This window comes from Megascapheus bottae, chromosome 4 (assembly GCF_031878675.1).
Source record: "Megascapheus bottae isolate mThoBot1 chromosome 4, mThoBot2.hap1, whole genome shotgun sequence".
Taxonomy (NCBI): Eukaryota; Metazoa; Chordata; class Mammalia; order Rodentia; family Geomyidae; genus Megascapheus; species Megascapheus bottae.
The window spans coordinates 4,611,937-4,631,667 of record NC_143512.1 but is presented as its reverse complement, the minus strand read 5'-3'; the positions used below and the strand labels follow the sequence as shown (position 1 = coordinate 4,631,667).

Here is a 19,731-nt window from a genome sequence, read left to right as displayed (position 1 = left end):
TGCTTTCCCACACTTCAGAAATGGAGTGCACTGTGGCTCGTTTTGAGGGAGGATTCATGTGCACGGGTACTAAGTCACTGTGGCTTTTGGCTAGGCTGTTTAGGATCCCCTCCCTTGTCCTCTCTCTGCAGAGGTGAGAAGCATGGCTTCATCACCTTCCGGTGTTCAGAGCACGCAGCACTCTCCCTGAGGAACGGCGGGACGCTGAGGAAGCGCAATGAGCCTTCCTTGCAGCTGAGCTATGGAGGGTTCCGCCACTTCCGCTGGCCCAGATACACCAACTATGGTAAGCATGCAGGGCTCCATCAGCCTCTGCTAAGACCCAGAGCGTGAGGGAGAGCAACTTCCTGTAATGCCATCCAGTCTGACAGCCCTTCTGGATGCATAGCCCCACCGCTGAGCCTGTGTGCCTGCTGAGCGGTAGAACTCTACACTACATTGCCTGAATCCACCATCTTGCTTTTCTTCTGTCTGTCTTGTTGTGTCTTGTCACTGGGACCAAAGACAGAGTGTCAGGCTATTCACGCTCCTAGCAGATGCCCTGTGCTCACAGCTGGTAGAGCCATGGCTGTGCGGCCCGTGCTCCACGAAAGACCATTTATCCCATGGCCATTCTGACCAGGCAGTAGCTGTGCCCACTAATGGACCACAGTGTAGCAATCCTGCCATCATACCCTTGTCATCTGGGGACAATAAGAAAGTACAATGAAGAAATAGTTATGCAAAGCACAACCTTACATGGTATAGGGTTGACCAGCAGTGGTCCGTTGTATGGGACTCAGTTTCCCTGTCTATACAGAATAGGGATTCCAGCTTTGTTAGTGTTCCTTTTGTGACTCCGCAATGGAGAAGTAAAGGTGGGAAGGGGTCAGAGGAAGTGGAATTCTAGAACGCTGGCTGGGAAAGGGTTTGAAGGTGCCCTAGTTCGGGGTCCCCTTAACAAACAGGGCCACTGAAGCCTTGAGACATGGATGACATGGCAGAGATGTCATCTTGTGACAGGGAAGATGGCAGGGGAGGCTCAGGGCTCACCCCTAGGCCGACCCTTCCCGGAAGAGCTGGCAGTCCCGTGGCCTCTTTCAAGTAGCTCACTGCCTTCTCCTCACTGACCTCCAGATCCCACTTGTGAAGAGGCCCCTCCTGTGTCTGGGAAAAGCAAGTATGAAGCCATGGATTTTGACAGCTTACTGAAGGAAGCCCAGCAGAGCCTGCACTGATAACAGCCTTAACCTTCGAGGAATACCTCAATACCTCAGACAAGGCCCTTCCAATATGTTTACGTTTTCAAAGAAATAAGTATATGAGAAGGAGAGTGAGCGAGCGAGCGTGAGAGAACACGAGAGAGAGAGAGAGAGAGAGAGAGAGAGAGAGAGAGAGAGAGACTTAGAACTGCTGTCCTTTCCTTTAAAAAAAAACAATCAATGTTTACATTGAACAAAGCTGCTTCTGTCTGTGAGTTTCATGGTGTTGACATTCTACTGCCACATTAGTGTCCTTGCTTCCAGCAGGTTTTGTCCTGGGTGCACCTCGAACCAAGTGCTGGGTCGGTGGCCCTGTTTCTCTACCGCCCGACTGACTTCCTCCCCGTAGACTCGCCGTGTGTTCACTGTAGCATCTGTCTGTAGTATGTGCTAATGAAATTGCTATTTGTGAATAGAATCAGGACTATAAACTCATTTTTAATTGAAGAACAACAAAAAAGTATATCCTTCAAATAACGTATTTATGGCTCAGATGTACTGTGCTCGGGGTTATTGTATTGCTTCCTTGATTTTTGTTTGTTTGTTTTTTGACTATGCACTGTCATGAGGTGTTTGCTATTGAGCTTCGCTGCTCCCCTGGTCAGATAACTCTGAAGGTGCTGGGCTGGTCCCCAGGAGCAGAGGCTACAACTACAGCCAGCAGTGGTGGAGAGAGCTTTCTAGACTTCCCGTGCCAAGCCCTACTCTGTCTCTTACTTTCAGCAAGTTTAGATGAATTGACATCTCCTGCCATACTTAGAGAGTTCCTGTCAGTGCTCAGAGCACTCGAGTACCTTGTAAGGAGCAGTGGTGGGGTGACCTGCTGACCTGCAGTAGTCCTGTCCTCCAGGGGAAGCAGACAGGTCCCTGAGAGGTGACAACATCTTGCCCAAAGTCCCGTGGTGTATGAGCAGGCAGAGCAGGGACCTACACCAGGCTTGTGCCTCCTGCTGAGGGAAGCAGCTGGGGTAAAGTGGACAGCTTAGGGTGTGTGGTCCAGGGGAGTTCGGCGAGAAGCCCGTGGGCTCCCCTGAGTTAACAAGCAGTTGACTCAGCAGCTCTTTAGGTGAATTCCAGCCCTAGCATATGCTGGGTGGCCCTCAACTTTGACACCCTGTGTGATCCTGTGGCTTGGAGACATAGGCATTTTCACTGGGCTTGTCTCAGGAGGCCTTGTGAGTTCCTGTATAGCAGCTGTTCACTGTGGAGCACTTGAGAGACACAAGAAATGGTCATGGAAGAGAATGGAACTGAGATTCCTCTGCCTCTACGAAGCCCTGGTTACATGAGGCTCCATTCACAGTCTGGAGAGTTGGGCGAGTTCTGACCCATTCTGACCTGCAGAGCCTTTTGTAATTGTGCTATGTCCTCTTCCTCCCCGGGCCTCAGAGTGTGCAAGCACCTGTCCAGAGGATCCCAGAGCTCCTCCTCTTCCTTCTTCCTCAGTTGCCAGGGGCTCCATCTTGGCCTGGTGAAGGAAGAGTCTCTCCGTCCTCCCCTGTGGGTCAGCGGAAGCTGCCTTTTCCCACCACTTCCTCTGTACAGAGAGGCCGCCAGTTCTGAAGCTGAGCAGCCCTGCAGGCAGCCTCCATCTGGAACCCCACTGGGTGCTGTGGGGCAGTTACCAGGGTAACCCAGCGGGAGCAGCCACCATTGGCAACCACCTCCTCCTAGCACTGTCCTAGTGTTCGCATTCCATGATGTTTACATGTGGTCACCGCCGGCTTCCTGTGGGCCTGGTGATGGCACGCAGGCCGGGCAGGCTCGCAGTCATCTCTGTGCTGTGCTGATGTTTTTCAGAAATGGCCGGCCCAACCATTAAGTGGAATTCTTCCACCTCCTTCCTCAGTCAATACAAGGCTGAATCCGAATCCTCCCTGTGAAGGACTCGGGTTACTGAAGGAAAATGCATCAAAGAGGTAAAGGATGGATTGCAGCAAAGGCCTCACTCCCCACCCCACCCGATTGTCCCCAACTAGAAAACTGCTTGGAGTTAAAAAGCACCCACTAGTGCCACACCTGCCTGGCAATCTTGAAGCATGAAAGAGCAAGCACCAGGGCTCCCAGTATAGGTGAAAGGGGAAGGAATGTTCCCAGCCTCCAAGATTCATTGCCCAATCCTGACAAGGCAAGAGAGACAGTATGATACACTTGGTGGAGCCAGGCAGCAGTGGCTCATACCTGTAATCCTAGCTACTGTGGGATCTGAAGATCATGGTTTTAAACCAACCCTGGGCAGAAAAGTCTGTGAGACTCGTAATCTCTAATGAACCAGCAAAACTCCAGATGTGAAGGTATGGCTCAAGTGGTAGAGTACTAGCCTTGAGCCAAAAAAAAAAAAAAAAGGAAAAGAAAAGCTGAGACAGCATCCAGACCCTGAGTTCACGCCCCATTACAGTCCCACACGTATGCATACACATACACAGACACAAAAGATGTCTTCGGCTTAGAGCCTTAATGGTGGGCTTTTTGAGGGTGATCTCTCCTCAATATGTGTATATGTGTATATATATATATATGTGTGTGTGTGTATATATACACACACATATGTGTGTGTGTGTGTGTGTGTGTGTGTGTGTATCTCTGCCTTGATTGATGGGCAGGTGGTGAGCAGGCGTAGAGGAAAGCACTGGGAGACCAGCCAGTCCTGTGTGGACAGTTCCATCCAGAGCTCACGTCATCTCTCAGCTGAGTCCACATCTTGCAAGATGGGGTACCTCTCTAAGAATCCCTCTAAAGGTACCCCACTGGAGAATCAGCTTTCGAGAAGGATGTCCTAGTATTTGAGCTTTAGCATTTGCTCCCAGTTCAGTGAAGTGCATATCTGAGTATGAGTATGAGATGCGACCAAGGAGAGAAATGCAATGTAGTAAATCAGCTGAAGCAAATGGTTTTGTTGGCCAAAGAAGGACCTCTCTCCCTCACTACTGGGGAAGAAGGGCGCCTACAAGTTTCAGTGCAATATAGGAACATGGGTGCCAAAGCCCCTGAAGGCCTTGCTCATAGAGATGGACTCCACGGCTGTTTTGCAGATTCTGGGGTACAGGGTAAATGAAGGGGAAGCCTGGGAGCTGGTAACTCATATGCCCAGTGATGCCCCAAAAGTGGAAAGAGCCCTGGGGCCAGTTTCAGGGTGAGGGGCCTTTGCACTAGCCAGTCACAGCACTTTGAGAAAAGCCCCACCCTTTAGCCTGGTGCCATTTCTCCTCTGGCAGATGCCGGGCTCCTTAGGCTATCTGAGATGTTCTCAGAGACTGGGGCAGGGGCTCAGGAAAGGGGCCGGACTGAGAGGGGAGAAAGAATTCACATAGGGCCAGGCCTTTGTCTATGCTGGAATGATGGATTTCTATCTTGATACCTCTGTTTGTAGAAAGGCTGAAGAAAGCCCAGCTGATTGAAATGGGTTGTTGGGCAAATCATTTAACTCATCTAAGCCATTTTGGAGCTAGAAATTCCAAGGTTTCTTACTTGAGATGTGACCTTAGGCTCCTGTTTGCTGAGCTGGCAACTGCTACAGCTGGGTGATATCTCCAGCTCCCATACCTGGTGTACCCAGTCCCTTCACGGGGAGGGTTCTCTTCAAGGTCACCAGCCAGCTACAGGGTCAGTCCACGCAGTCCTGGCTGAGCTGACTTGTATGAGGAGGCCAGCTCGCAGGGACAGATTCAAGCCATAGTTTCTCACAGGGATCCAGCTGGGTGAGGTGACACAACCCCAATCTTGTATTCATTGTGGCATCGTCCTTACTGAACAGCTTATAATCTGAATGTTGTGACTGCTTAGCTGTCTCTGTCTTGTCCTCAGACAACATTAGCAATACACTTTTGTGTCCCCAAATGGTTTAACTTAGGCACTTTCACACATTTCTTTAAACGATTGGAAAGCATATGGGACAACAGAAGGCACGGGTCACACTGCATATGCTTAGGCAGCTTTGGCTTTCTTGTTTCTTTAGTGTATAGCAGTGGTGACAGGGCCTTTGTGTTTTGGGGGTGGGTACAGATTTTCAAAATGTCATCACAATGCCTTGCATGTCCAGCGAGAATACAGAAAGCCACCTGCCCAGATGTTGGGCTTGGGAAACAGTTTTGCAGGCAGTGAATTCCTGCTCTGTGTGGCAGTGCCTCCCAGAGGAATCTGTGTATCAAAGCCTCTCCACGTTTACTTTTTAGTAAGAGGATTCTCCAAGGAAGTCTTGCCGAGTCTCCTTATCCACTTGGCCAGCTTTGTGCTGTGTGTCCTCGTGAGGGGATTGGTCAGTGTCCGCCTCTACACACTTTGCCTTATCCATATGTGGTCGCCATCTAGTGGCTGAAGGCTGCATCCACAGCCACCAGAACACTAGGCATGTCAATCCTTTAGGCCTGCCACCCTGCTGCCTGCACTAATTTGCGAATGACACCCAATGGTATGAGCGAACTGTCAAGTGTTCTCAGAGCTCACCCAAAGCGTCAGAAGGTTCTAGAAGCAGCCACTTAGACTCCCATGCACTTCAAGAAATGCACTAGCTATCCTGTGGGCCGAGTAGATGGGCCCCCTGGGGTGGTGGTGGGGTGGGTCTACTATAGCTGCAGGTCTTGCTCAGTGGCCCTCGGCTAGCTGGCCACAGTCCACTGCTGTCCATCAGAGAGGTTGGATGTGAGAATGGGGGTGGGAGGTGGGGGATGGGGACTCTGCCATGACCTTTGACACGGTCTACAAATAGCCAATAGATCTTTTTGAGCTTTTGTTTTTGTACTTTGTATTTAAAAATCTTATCCAATGTGTTTATTAGGAATAAAGTCATAAACGACTCCCAACTTTGTTTCCTGGGGGACATTCTGATTCCAATTGGAACAGGTTGGCAATCTCACAGGGAGCATGGCGTGGGGAGGGGGTGGCAGTGGACAGGGCAGTGGACCACGTGGACTTCCAGATGGGGTCCGGGGTGGATTGCCACCCAGAAGCCTGGCTCTGTGTAATCTGTTTCAGAATTCACATGCATCCCCCACCCCCACCCCCACCACCTCCCATGCCATGTTGTGAGCTTTGGCCTAGGGCCTGTACTTCCTCCAGAGGCAGCTGCCAGGGCAGAAACCAATACGAGATGCTGCTCCGCCCGCAGATTTCAAGAGCAGGCACCTGAAGTTAGCCTTACTTGGCTGGGCCACGAGGTCTCTGTGGTCTCTTCCAACATCTTCAAATCGTGGACTCTAAATCTTTTTTCTCTTGATGTGACCATACAGCCTAGAGAATTCTGAGCAATAGGGGGTCAGGGGTTTTTCTGGCTCTGCAACAGGGTCAAACTAGGGAATGGCTGAACTTGAGAAGGGTGGCCATTCCCAGAGGTACTACTGCAGGGGGCATTATTTATTAGGAAGTTAACAGGTAACTGTAGCCTGGGGTGAGTGAGTAAAAGGCTGTGTGTGTGTGTGTGTGTGTGTGTGTGTGTGTGTGTGTGTGTGATTACATTGATGCATTTCTTGAGAAAGGTGCAAGAATTTCACCTACACAGAGGGACACATCTGCTTTGTTATTTATAATAGAGAGCTAAATTTTAATTTTTTAAAGGACACTGCTAATGATTGAGAATCAAGTTTTTAGTTTTGCTATTTTTTTTAATTGGTAGAGGATTTTTATATATTTTTTTCCATTTTGTTGGGTTGTGTCCTTATTTATATAAATACTTTATCTGTATGGGGCAAGGAAGAAAGCTTCTTTGCTTTTAATTATTGTGGTTGTCATTGTCTCTGTTTTATTTCTGATGTGATTTGTTTGTCTTACCTTCTAAATGAGAAAATGTTTTCCTGTATTTGTACATTGTCAGATTCTATAGTTTCATAGATGATTTAACCAAATTGCTCTATGTCTTATTATTCTGTGAGTATAAAGTTCTATTTTAACGTCTGTAAATACTTCCGAACTGGCTTCTCTTCTCAAGCTCCCACTGTGGAGTTACTGTTTACATCACAAAAACTGTAGAATCTCTATGCTCATGTACTGTAAATAGTGAAGTGATCTGCTTATAAATAAACCGAACAAATACACTATGGAGATTAAAGAGAAAATGCCACCCCAGCCTTGCCCAGATGTGTCTTTCTTTATTGGTCCTGTGAGGTGATCGAGGGCCACTATAGCTGCCAACATGAAGGAGAGATTTCAGCCCCATCACCGATTTATCAGAGAAGACCCCAGGGTGTGTGTGTGTGTGTGTGTGTGTGTGTGTGTGTGTGTGTGTGTACATACTGGGGCTTGAATTCATGGCTATATACTTTGACTAAGCTTTTTCTGCTCAACACGGGCGCTCTACCACTTGTGCCACACCTCTGCTTCCAGCTTTTTGCTGGTCTCCCAGATTTGTCTATGTGGAATGGCTTCAACTGGGATTCTCAGATCTCAGCCATCTGAGTAGCTAGGATTACAGGCATGAATCTCCACAACGGTGCCAGGTTTGTTGTTTGTTTCTGAAGAATAACTTCACTGTTTAATCCTGACTAATCTCCAATTTGAGATTCTCCTGCTTCCACCTCTCCAGTGTGTGCAGCTATGCCTGGCCTCACTCAGGGTTTGCCCCAAACTCCCCAAAACTCTTGGTTGGCTCTTCCTTCCTCCTTCACACTTTTCAGAGTTCATAATAACTCTTCAGGCTTGCCTTGCATAACAGCTCTTCCTCTAAAATGACTTATTTTTTTTATTTGGTTGACCCTGGGATTTGAACTCAGCCTTGTTCTTGCTTAGCCTGGTGTGCCCTCTACCATTGACTCCTAACCATGATGTTTTAGAAAGTTCTACCATTTCCTGAACAAAGAAAGACTTTCTTGTTTTGATGTACCAGCTATTTCACACAGGCACACTAAATAAATGTGCTCTATATTTACACAAAGGTTTCAGTTCACAGTGGCACAACTCTTTCTATTCACAGGCTCATGGAGAGCAAATCTGAGGTGGGTGCCACGCAGACAGGGCACCGACGGGTGGGGCAAGCAAACAGCCTCTACCAAGATTCAGGTGTGTGTGTGTGTGTGTGTGTGTGTGTGTGTGTGTGTGTGTGTGTGTGTGTGTGAAAGAGAGAGAGAGAGAATTCATGCTTCAAAGGGTTTAACCCTTATTTTTCTCTAAAGCTTTAACTGTGTTTATGTTTTCTTTTCTTTTTCTTTTTTTTTTTGCAGTCCCAGGAATCAAATGTAGACCCTTGTACATGCTAAACAAGCACTTTCCCTTTGAGCTGCACCCCAACTCTCTAACCTATCTTCAAGTGCAGTGTGTGTGCAAGGAACCCATCAGCCCCAGAAAGTGAAAGCCTCAGGGGAGAAGGACATGCAAGCAAAACCCGTTCCACCCCCAATTCCAGACAGACTAATTTCAAGTTGTCAAGCCATACACAAACATTCTCACCATTGAGGTGTTCTATTTTGGAAGTAAATAGATTATTCTTCCCGTTAAAGTAAATGAAGGAGGTGTTTGAACTGCAGGGCAGAACTTCCTGGTAGAGTGAGAGTCCTGTGATTGTATTTACCCCTTTCCACATTAACTAGATAAAAAAAGGAAAGTAGGAGAAGATGGGACCACTCTGTCCATAGCCGGCGCTTGGCCCACTGGCCAGGGGCCAGGAATTTCTGAGTACAAGGACTGAAGTGGCAGCTTTAGAGCCTGTCCCGCAATGGACACTCAGCTCCCCTCACAGCTGTGTCTTGTGTGATCTTGAACATACTACCTCTTTTGCTCCCAGCTCCCTGGACCAGGAAGCAGGCGAATTTGTTTAGATGCACTCCAAAGCCCTCTGGGTTCTAAAGCGGCTTTGCCTTGAATCTCCATTTCGCCCCTTTCTGGCTGAGTGTCTGCGCACACACTCTCATTTGTACTTGCCATAGTCCTGTGTGAGGCATGGCGGGTACTGCTACCTCACTGGGAAGGAGAGAATACGCAGAACAAACCTGTCCAGGGACTCAGAATGTCATAACAGTCAGTGCCACCACGAGCCTGATCCTCAGAGTCATTTATTTCTTTTCCCTTACCTGTCCACCTAACTGCTACATATAGCTTAAGAGACCAGCGCTTCTCTGGGTGCAGGAGCTCATCCCTGTAATCCTAGCTATTCTGGAGGCAGAAATAGAAAGGACAGCATCAAGGCCATCCCAGAGGAAATTTTAGGAAGTCTTTAATCTCAAAAAACAAACCTAGGGCCAGGAGCCAGTGGCTCACTCCTATAATCCTAGCTATCTAGAAGGCTGAAATCTAGAGTATCAAGGGTCACAGCCAAACCAGGTAGAAAAGTTTGTGAGACTCCATGTCTAAAATAACCAGCAAAACCAAATAAAAAAAAATAAGTCATTTTAGAGGAAGAGCTGTTATGCAAGGCAAGCCTGAAGAGCCAACCAAGAGTTTTGGGGAGTTTGGGGCAAACCCTGAGTGAGGCCAGGCATAGCTGCACACACTGGAGAGGTGGAAGCAGGAGAATCTCAAATTGGAGATTAGTCAGGATTAAACAGTGAAGTTATTCTTCAGAAACAAACAACAAACCTGGCACCGTTGTGGAGATTCATGCCTGTAATCCTAGCTACTCAGATGGCTGAGATCTGAGAATCCCAGTTGAAGCCATTCCACATAGACAAATCTGGGAGACCAGCAAAAAGCTGGAAGCAGAGGTGTGGCACAAGTGGTAGAGCGCCCGTGTTGAGCAGAAAAAGCTTAGTCAACGTATATAGCCATAAATTCAAGCCCCAGTATGTACACACACACACACACACACCCTGGGGTCTTCTCTGATAAATCGATGATGGGGCTGAAATCCTCAGATCTCAGGCCCCTGAGTAGCTAGGAGAATGGGCGTGAGCCACCAGCATCCAGCTTCAACAGACAATTTTTAAGTCCAAAAAGAAAGCTATAATACTAAATGACATGTCGGCTAAATTCTCCAGTTCTTAAATTCTTAAATCCTGAGATGAACCCTTTGCTTCTAGAGACGGTGTGAGGTTTTTCCACTGGTATGAGCTCCCTCTTGGCAGGGCGGCACTCTGCGGGCAGTGCCCAGCTTCACTGGACGCAGCAGGACTTGGATGCAGGAGCGGCCCCTGGCGCGGGGTTCCCGGCGGGCTGGTCTCCAGATGCGGCTGGAATCCAACAGGACAGACAACAAAGCAGTGAGAGGAGGGTCCAGTCCACTGCCCTGTGACCTACTGGCTTTCAGAGACCAAAAGATAATCGCCCAGCAGAAGGCAGAGCAGAGGTCAGGAGACTGAGTGGCCCAACAAAGGTTCCCTTCTCTGAGACACGTAGAAGCCCGGGATGGCAATTGGTGACCAGCCCTGGCATGGATGTTAGGAAGACATGGGGGTGGTGGGACATAGTGATGATGTGGAGAGGGCCTGTGCCATCTCAGGAAGGCAGTGCTCACTGGGTGTGCAGGAACACAAGACTAGCCAGTCTGAAAGAGGAAAGCAAGGAAGCTGCAGGTGTAAATGAAAGCTGTCCCATGTGGAAACATGGACAACCAATTCAGGTTTTAAAGAAAAATGCAAAGACAGTGAGAGATAGCTCATGCCTGTATTCTTAGCTACTCAAGAGCCTGAGATCTGAGGATCATGATTTGAAGCCAGCCCGGAAAGGAAAATCTTTGATGAGACGTTTATCTCGAAGTAATCAGCAAAAAGCCATAAAGGCATAGTGGAATTGTGGCTCAAGTGTCAGAGGACCAGCCTTGAGCAAAAAAGCTGAGTGAGAGCAAGTTGTGTGAATTCAAGTTCTGCACACGCACACACACACACACACACACACACACACGCGCGGTCTAGGGTGTAGCTCAGAGGTAAAGCCCTTATGTTCAATTCTCAGCCCATTTAAAAAAAAAAAGAAGAAAGCATGAGAAATTTAATCCAAGAAACATGGGCCACGATTCACAGATTTGCACAAAGCCTGCTGCTGATCAGGCCGTGTGTTTGCACACCTGCTGCTGAGTAGAAGACAAGGGCAACTGGAAAGACACACTTGAGCCCTGGCAGAAGCCAGGCCCAACAACTGAAGAAAACACCCAGCTGGAAGGGCAGGGATGGCGTGGAATCAACAACTCCCCTTTCTTGTCCTAGCTGAATTCTGGCTCCTGCAGGGTAGGCTGCTGGTCCTTGCCCAATTCTGCTGTCCTCCTCTGCCCATTGTCCTCCTCATATACAGCTCTTTCATGGACAGCCACGTCCCCAGCTCGGCTCTGCTCTGGGAAGTGTGAGGTGGCCTAAATGGGCACTTGCTAGCATGGGGCAGCCTTGAGAATTTGCAAGTCAAAGCAATGTAAGTTTAAGGGAAATCTTTCTTTCCTTTTTAATTTTTTTATTTTTGCCAGTTTGGGGGGCCTGCACTGAGAATCTCCCACCCTCAAATGACCTTTTCACTCACTGGAGCTCTACCACTTGAGCCACACCTTCATTTTGGCTTTTTGCTGGTTCATTGGAGATAAGCATCTTACGGACTTTCCTGCCTGGGTTGGCTTCAAACCACAGTTCTCAGATCTCAGCTTCCTGAGGAGCTGGGGTGACAGGTGTGAGTCAATGCCCAGCAAGGAAAACCTTTGTGTTGCTGTGTGGGTAGAAAGCCCTCTGTCACTGTCGTATACAAGCAGAGGCTCATGGTAGAGACAGGAATCGAGTGTTAGGTAGAAGGCTTCAATTGTGGCTTCTGAAATTCCTTCCAACAGAGACTTCTACATTTTCCTCCTTAGGGGAGCCGAGGCCTGAGGATCGGGGTGCTGTGTGTTGAGAGGAAGCACTCACTGGCTTGGCCCACAGTCTCCCTCAGCTTCAGCCTGGGAACCAGGTTCTGCCCTGACTGACTGGCTGTGAGACGGAGCCATTTATGTCCCCTCTGCCGACCTCAGTGTCCTCCTTCACAGAATGGGACAGTACCTCCATGGCCCCGGCACCTTGTGTGCTCGGGTGGGAGCATGAATGGGACTCTGTCCTCCTCTCTGCCTACCTGGCCTGGCACCCTGCTTCCTCTGCTTCTCCTCATCCAGCGCCTTCATCTTGGCCTCGTACTCATCCGCCAGTGTCTTCCACTCTTTGCGGTTGTTGGTTATCCCGTCCAGCATGGGGGTGATCTCCTCGTGGAAGCGGGAGAATTCCTGACAGGGAGGGGTGACAGATGGATGAGGGACAGATGATGGCCGGATGGCTAGACAGATGATTGACAGATAATAGAAGGCAGATGGCTAGATCAAAGATCCATAGATGGTGGATTGAGGAGAGATAAATGAGACAGGGAGCTCAAAGACAGATGATGGAGGATGGACAAATAACAGAGAGATACATGATAGATTGATGCTAGGAAATGCTAGGTGATAGGTGTTAGATGATATGCAAATAGTAGGTTAGTAGACGATAAATAGATGATTGATAGATAAAATATTGATTAGGTACATGGTAGATTGATGATAGGTAAAGATAAATGGCTGATACCTGGTAGACTGATAATAGATAAATGGTAGGTCAGTATCAAGAGAATGATAAATAATAAATGATAAATAAGGGATAGACTGATGATAGATGACCGAGATTCATAGGTAGGTCGATGATACATGACAGTTAGATGACAAGGTGGTTGATAAATGACAGAAGATGACAGACAGACAGACAGACAGACAGACAGACAGCAGGGGTCTTGCGCCAGTTTCCGGACTCAAGACACAACCCCATCGGAAATGCTGGGCCCCGGAGTGAGCTGTCTCTAATCCACACAACTCCCTCATTCCTGCATGGAGCCTTCTGCCCTTCACTGTCCTGAGCCCCCACAGCCTCAAGTCTTAGCTCCCCAGTGTTCCCCCTTGCCAGAGCTCAGCCTCTGCACCTCCCCAAGACCCCCAAGGGGCCTCACTTACTGGGAGAAGCTCTTCTCTTCCCACCCTGGCTCAGCTGAGTGCCTGTGAGCTGCCCAAGCCCTCTCCTCCACATCCCTCTTGCTTTCGTCACCCCCTTTGTCTGTCTCTCAGAGGCAGAGGAGGTGTTGGCTGCCTGGTCCTCTGGGTGACACTGATGGGGCCCCTGGGCTTCGGGGGCTCAGAGATGTCAGTATTTGTTGAGTGGAATCAGGTGTCGAGATGATTCTTGGTGGTCCTGGGACTCCAAACATAAAGATGGCCACACACTGTGGGTGAAGTCTCCGTGGGTACATCACCTTGCCCAGCAGAGAGCACTGGACTAGGCCCCAAGAGTCCCAACCCAATCCTGCCTCGTGGCCTCAGGCAAGGGTCCAGACTTTCTCATCTCCCATCTTTAATTGGGGGGGGGGGGGAGTTGCATAGTGGATCTGGGAGGCAGTGGTTTGCTCAAGAGCAAGACTAACCTTGAACAAGAGGTTAAATAAAAAATCCAAGATCATCCCACGTGATGGCATTGTGTCTGAACCATGTCACTGGTCCCTTGGTCATTTATTGAGCAACTAGCATATGCCAGGCTCCAGGCGTCAACCTCGGAACTCAACACCCAACCCAACAGAGCTGTCCTGAGAACTAAGAGCTGTTGGAGGTAAAAAGAACTTTATAAAGTACCCCAAAACTTGCCAAGGTGGTTTCTTCAGGACCTCTGGTTTAGGAAAGGCATTTCTTTGGGTCTGAGGAAGCTTCATGCCTACCTTATAGACAAAGGTACAGACAAAGTCAATGAAGCCAACTTGTAGCTTAGGGAGCTCATCTGCCTTGTTTCTGTCCATCATGGGCTGGCAGGGAGAGAAAGAATTAACTACAGTGGGTACTAAGAGGGTTTACCACATTCTTGCTAAAGGGCATGCGTGGAGAGAGGGAGGGAAGGAAAAGGGAAGAAAGAAGAACTAGAAAAAAAAATCAAAGTAAGGGCCGAGAGTTTGGCCTAGTGGTTGAAGTGCTTGCCTAGCATGCATGAAGACCCGGGTTCGATTCCTCGGCACCATGTACATAGAAAAAAGCCGGAAGTGGTGCTGAGGCTCAAGTGGTAGAGCTCTAGCCTTGAGAAAGTCCAAGGACAGTGCTCAGGCCCTGAGCTCAAGCCCAGGACTGGCAAAAAAAATCAAAGTAAATCTATCAAGCTTCCAAATCTGACCTGCAATTAGTAGGAAATGGGGGGAAGAGAAGAATGTGGGAGCCTCTTTACAACAAAAGACCCATTGTCTTCAAGGAATAAATGGCACACCCAAAACAAACAACCAAAAAAAAAAAAAGTTCAGGAGATCTGAACCCATTAAAGGAGACTTAAGGGACTTGACAATTGGAGGGATTGTGCCCCCCCCCCCACCCCATCAGGTTAAAATAAGCAGACTAGGAATTAGCTGATATTAAAAAGTAATGTTACCAATTTTCTGAGTGTGAGGATGGTACGTGGTTGTCTGTCTGCTTTTTTGTTTGTAATAAGATATTGCCTCTTAGAGATACAGCCTTAAAATATTTGTAGATGAAAGGACAATGTTAGGGATTTATTTGAAATAAACTTCCATTTAAACTCAGGACTATAATCCTAGCTACTCAGGAGGCTGAGATCTGAAGATTAAGGTTCAAAGCTAGCCCAGGCAGGAAAGTCCATGAGTCTCTTACCGCCAATGAACCACCAAAAAGCCAATAGTGGTAGAGTGTCAGCCTTCAGCAAAAATACCCAGGTTCTGAATTCAAGTCCCAGTACCAGTCCAAAAGTAAAACATACTAAAATAAAAATGACTTCCAGAATTCCAAGAGCAACCGAACTTTTAGTGTCTACTCTGGAACTCTCTGCTTCCTTCTGCGTTCAGGGCCCCACTGGTGGCACTCTGCTCAAGAGGCCTTGTCAGAACTCTGCTGCCCCGCCCAGCCCTGGTGGGGGGGGCGGGGCCTAAGACTTTCCATCTCTAAGCTTTGCTAGTTCTAACAATGAATTTGCTTCTCTAACCTAAGGAATGAGGTTGGTCAGGACGCTGCCCTTAGAGAACCTCTACAGTAGGGGAAAAGTCATGATTATGATAAGCAGGCTCACACACCCAGTGACTGTTTTCACACTGATCTAGGCATCTAACTTCAGGATCCCCTCCCCCTCCCTCCTCCCTCCCCCTCCCCCTCCCCCAGTCTACTCACAATGGGATTCTGTTGCAGTACCGTGCGCTCCAGGTCACCTTGCTCCCAGAATTCAGCAGCTACCAGCAGAGCTACCTGCAGCGGATAGACCCCAAAGTAAACACACACACACACACACACACACACACACACACACACACACACAACACACACAGAGTCCCAGCTCCACTCCTCCTCCCCCTGGCCCCACCTCACTTTCATTTCCAATTTCCAACTCGGCAAAAATGATCAATGTGCCCCCGTTCCTTCTCACTGGAGAGTCCAAGTGATTTCTGTGTCCCTGCCATCCGGGCTGGCTCTGGACAAGTGTGTCCCCTCCTCCTAGCCACAGAGGAGTCCCTACCTTGCTCTGTACCTCCCAGGGTTTGGTGATGGCTGAGAGGTCACAGGCTGTCATCATCATGGCCCTGGAGACACAGGAGACGGCCATTCTCAATCAGTCCAGGGACATTTAAAGCCACACACACTGTCAGTTCCATTGCTCTCTCCTGTCTCTCCCCGTGGTGAGGAAAGAGCTCACTTCTCCATCCAAGGTGAGCTTTGGGGTCACCTCTAGCAGAGGGGCCAGGAATCCATCCTCTCGAAATGTCTTTTTCCTATCTATAATGGTACTTCCTTCACAGTGGATAAGAGTAAATGAGCTGAGATCTTTAAAACTGTGTAGTGCCTACAGTATGCACACAGCAAATACATCAGGTAGTTATTATCCTCCAGGCACACTGATCAGGTGATAACCATCAATTAAATTTACTTATGTACATTATATATATATATATATATGTTTGAACTAAGGGCCCCACACTGCTAGGCAGCCCTTTAGGCTTTAGTTATTCTTTGGATGGAGCCTCAGCTTTTTACCTGCAGGCCTACCTATACCTCCCAAGGCGCTGGGATTCCAGCGGAGAACCACCAAGCCCATCTCTCCATTTCATTTGAGTCATACCGCACATGCGCGGTCTCTCCTCTCTGACCAGTTTAAAGCAATGTCTCTTGACCCTTTTCTCACTACTGCTCCCAGCTTCTGAAGATCCTTTTTAGACATTTCTTTTCCTCTAATGAGTCCATTGCAAATTTCTCTTTCCTTTTTCTTTTGTTGGACATGGGGCTTGAAGTCTGGGGACTGGGTATTGTCTCTGAGCTCTTCAGTTCAAGGCTACCACCCTACCTCTTGAGCCCCACAATGCCACTTCCTGCTTTCTGGTGATTAATTGAAGATAAGAGTCTCATGGACTCCCCCCTCCCACTCCCCCACCCCCCGGGCTGGCTTTGAACTGCAATCCTCAGGTCTCTGCCTCCTGAGTAGCTAGGATTACAGGTGTGAGCCACCATGCTCAGTTCAAATTTCTTTTTCTAATCTGACAGATAAACAGTGTGATTGGAGGGCCATACACGGCAGCGCTAAGATCTTTGACTCCTTCTGCAAGAGCTTCATTTTCTCCATGGGGAGACGATAGGCCTGGTTGAAAACACTAGGTGTCATAACAAGGTGACCAGCTGCTGTGGGTAAAGGGCAGAGGACAGAAGAGGAAGGAAGAAAGGAGGCAGAGAGAAAGCCTTCAAAGGAGTCTCACTGTTGGAAAGACAAGATAGGCATTCTCCCCCCAGACTTAGTTTACAACTGAAAGGTCAGGTCACAATGACAAAGAACAGAAACAAGAGGAGGGAGCAGGGGATTCAAAGAGGCATATTTAGGTGGAGGAATGCTAGCTTAGGGAGACAGCTGGGCAGGCACTGGGGTGCAGAGAAGATGGAGAATGCTGGGACTCAACTAAACTGTTTTTTATGGATGATTTTATCATTATAAAAGAAGATAGTATATATATACACATACACATATATATGGTATATGTATACACATATATGATATATATATGTGTGTGTATGTATGTATATATATATATATATATATATATATAAACTGGTCACTCACAGAAGATTAACAAGTTTAAACAGATAAATAGATTGTTAAGCTTTCAGAAATGCATACATGGTCCAGGAGTTTGGCCTACTGGTAGAATGCTTGCCTAGCATGCATGAAGACCCAGATTTGAATCCTTGGTACCACATACATAGAAAAAGCCAGAAGTGGTGCTGAGGTTCAAGTGGTAGAGCTCTAGCCTTGAGAAAACCCAAGGACAGTGCTCAGGCCCTGAGCTCAAGCCAGGACTGACAAAAAAAGAAAAGAAAGTAAGAAAGAAAAGAAAAATATGAGAAATGCATACATTTCATAGAAGCTTTATGTAACTCTATCACATATGCCTTATGCTTAATGTTAGGTTGGTGCACTAGTAAGTGCAGCAATGCTCTGTGGAACGCCCCCCCCTCCCCGCTTCCTGGTACCTGCCCACTGTCCACTTGTGAAGTCTGTGGCTGTGGCTCCAGAGGAGAACTGGATGTTTGTTTCCCTTGTTTGAAGGAGCACACAAGAAACACCCCAGAGGCCAGGGAAACACACCCAAGTGTTTTCTGGACAGGGATTGTGTGTCTGAGTGTGTGTGTTGGGGAAAGGATGCCAGGGCCCTAGAAAATCCAGTGCAAACCCCCAGGCACTAAAGTCGCCCAGAGAGAAGGGACTTGAAACATGCCCATGTCTGGGTGGGCCGGTGCCCCCTAGAATACTGGGCTTCTTGTCCTTTGTGGGATCACAGGCAGGCAACCTGGGGCTGGCTGCCTTGTCTTGAGATGGAGTCTTCAGACTTTTCTGGCATAGAACTTTGGTCCAAATCTCGGCCTCCCACATACCCATGTAGCTTGAGGGCCATCATACCCATCTATAGAGAAGTCTTAAGAATGCTTCTGATGGGGGCCAGGAGTTTGGCCTAGTGGTTAAAGTGCTTGCCTAGCATGCACAAAGACCCGGGTTCAATTCCTCAGTACCACATACAAAGCAAAAAGCTGGAAGTGGTGCTGAGGCTCAAGTGGTAGAGCTCTAGCCTTGAGAAAGTCCAAGGACAGTGTTCAGGCCATGAGCCCAAGCCCAGGACTGGCAAAAAAGGAAAAAAAAAAAAAAAGAATGCTGCTGCTGGAGCTAGCCTTGAACTAAAATCCTTCTAATTTTCAGCCTCTAAAATAGCTAGGATTGTAATTGTAATCCACTGGTGCTTGACTCAGTGGTACGATATTTTTTTTTGGGGGGGTGAGGGTCTGTTGGAGGGCTTGAACTCAGGGCCTGGGCTCTGTCCATCCCTGAGCCTTTTTGCTCAAGACTAGCACTCTACCACTTCCTACCACTGAGAAAAGGGAGTTGCACTTATGAAGCTAATAGAAGGTGGATTAGGAAATCAAGGCGGGCTTCCCTGTGGAAGTGTCCCTTGAGTTGACAACTATAGGATGTGTAGATATGTAGTGTAGCTAATAGTGAGAGAGAGAGAGAGAGAGAGAGAGAGAGAGAGAGAGAGAGAGAGAGAGAGAGAAAGAGAGAGAAACATATTCCAGGCAGTGAGAACACTGGCACCGAAGCCCTAAAGCCCGAAACATTCAGAAAAGTTTGATTTTTTTTTTTACTCAGGGCCTTGCATTTGTTAGGTAGGTGCTCTACCACTTGAACCACATCTCATCCCTTTATTTTTATTTTTTAAAAGTTAGTTACTGAGAGCTGGAAGCATAGCTGCAGTAGTAGAATTCCAACCCAAGAAGATGGAAGCCCTGAGTTTAATCTCTAGTACTGCTGAACTGCACACACACACACACACACATACACACACACACACACACATACACACACGAAGAAAAGAAAAAAATCAATTACTGAGTGAATTTTAAAGTGGTAGTTTAAGACAGAATCAATCGGCACCTATTTTATACCCATTTTTTCTTTTCTGTAAATGCAAGTACTTAAAAACCTTGGAAACAGAAAAAGTTGAATTACAACAGTGAACTCAATTCATCGAATTCTTCCAAGTTAACTTGAAAATCATGCTGTGATCACCACACTGACTGATCTTTTACCTGACAATTCGATTTAATTCTCTTTCCATTTCGTTGAAAGCAAACATTAGAATCCTTCATTTCTTCCCTTCAGAGAAGTGTGTCATTAAGATTTAAGCAAGACTTGTCACATGACTATTAATTACACCTCTGACATTTTCAACATAGTACTTAAGTTAACCCAAGATAGGCAAATTAAAACATTATTAATTTAATGTATCACTGCGGAGTATTTTGTAAAATGATTTCAGCTTATAATGGGTTTCAATTATGTTTTCATTGAAACTTTGAAGCTGCAGATTAACTCATTTAATTTATGTAAATGTTTGCTGTGGAAGATCAGTGGAAATGCCAGGTTTTCACTGTCAATCCAAGCAGTGAAAACAGGCTTGTTTCCCTCAGAGAGAAGCTGACATTACTTTTCTTTTCTTTTCTTTTTCCCCATCGTGGGACTTGAACTCTGGGCCTGGGCACTATCCCAGAGCTCTTCAGCTCAAGGCTACCGCCCTACCCTTGAGCCACTTCCCG

General features: G+C 47.6%; 2 protein-coding genes across 3 annotated transcripts in view; one reads left to right on the top strand and one right to left on the bottom strand.

Moving 5' to 3' along the window:
- Window positions 1–3,162, top strand: part of Ppargc1b (PPARG coactivator 1 beta) — a 106,236-nt gene extending 103,074 nt beyond the window's left edge. The window contains exons 11-12 of the mRNA XM_090331241.1: window positions 132–286; window positions 1,117–3,162. Coding sequence (XP_090187367.1) covers window positions 132–286; window positions 1,117–1,217 — 256 coding nt within the window. The 3' untranslated portion in view covers window positions 1,218–3,162. The remainder of the gene's footprint in view (window positions 1–131; window positions 287–1,116) is intronic.
- Window positions 3,163–10,223: 7,061 nt separating this feature from the next.
- The window catches only part of Pde6a (phosphodiesterase 6A), a 75,606-nt gene continuing 66,098 nt past the window's right edge, over window positions 10,224–19,731 (bottom strand). For both annotated transcript variants that reach the window (XM_090331075.1, XM_090331076.1), the window contains 5 exons: window positions 15,620–15,683; window positions 15,277–15,351; window positions 13,836–13,919; window positions 12,183–12,330; window positions 10,224–10,330 (listed from right to left, as the gene is read on the bottom strand). In XM_090331075.1, coding sequence (XP_090187201.1) covers window positions 10,254–10,330; window positions 12,183–12,330; window positions 13,836–13,919; window positions 15,277–15,351; window positions 15,620–15,683 — 448 coding nt within the window. In that variant the 3' untranslated portion in view covers window positions 10,224–10,253. The remainder of the gene's footprint in view (window positions 10,331–12,182; window positions 12,331–13,835; window positions 13,920–15,276; window positions 15,352–15,619; window positions 15,684–19,731) is intronic.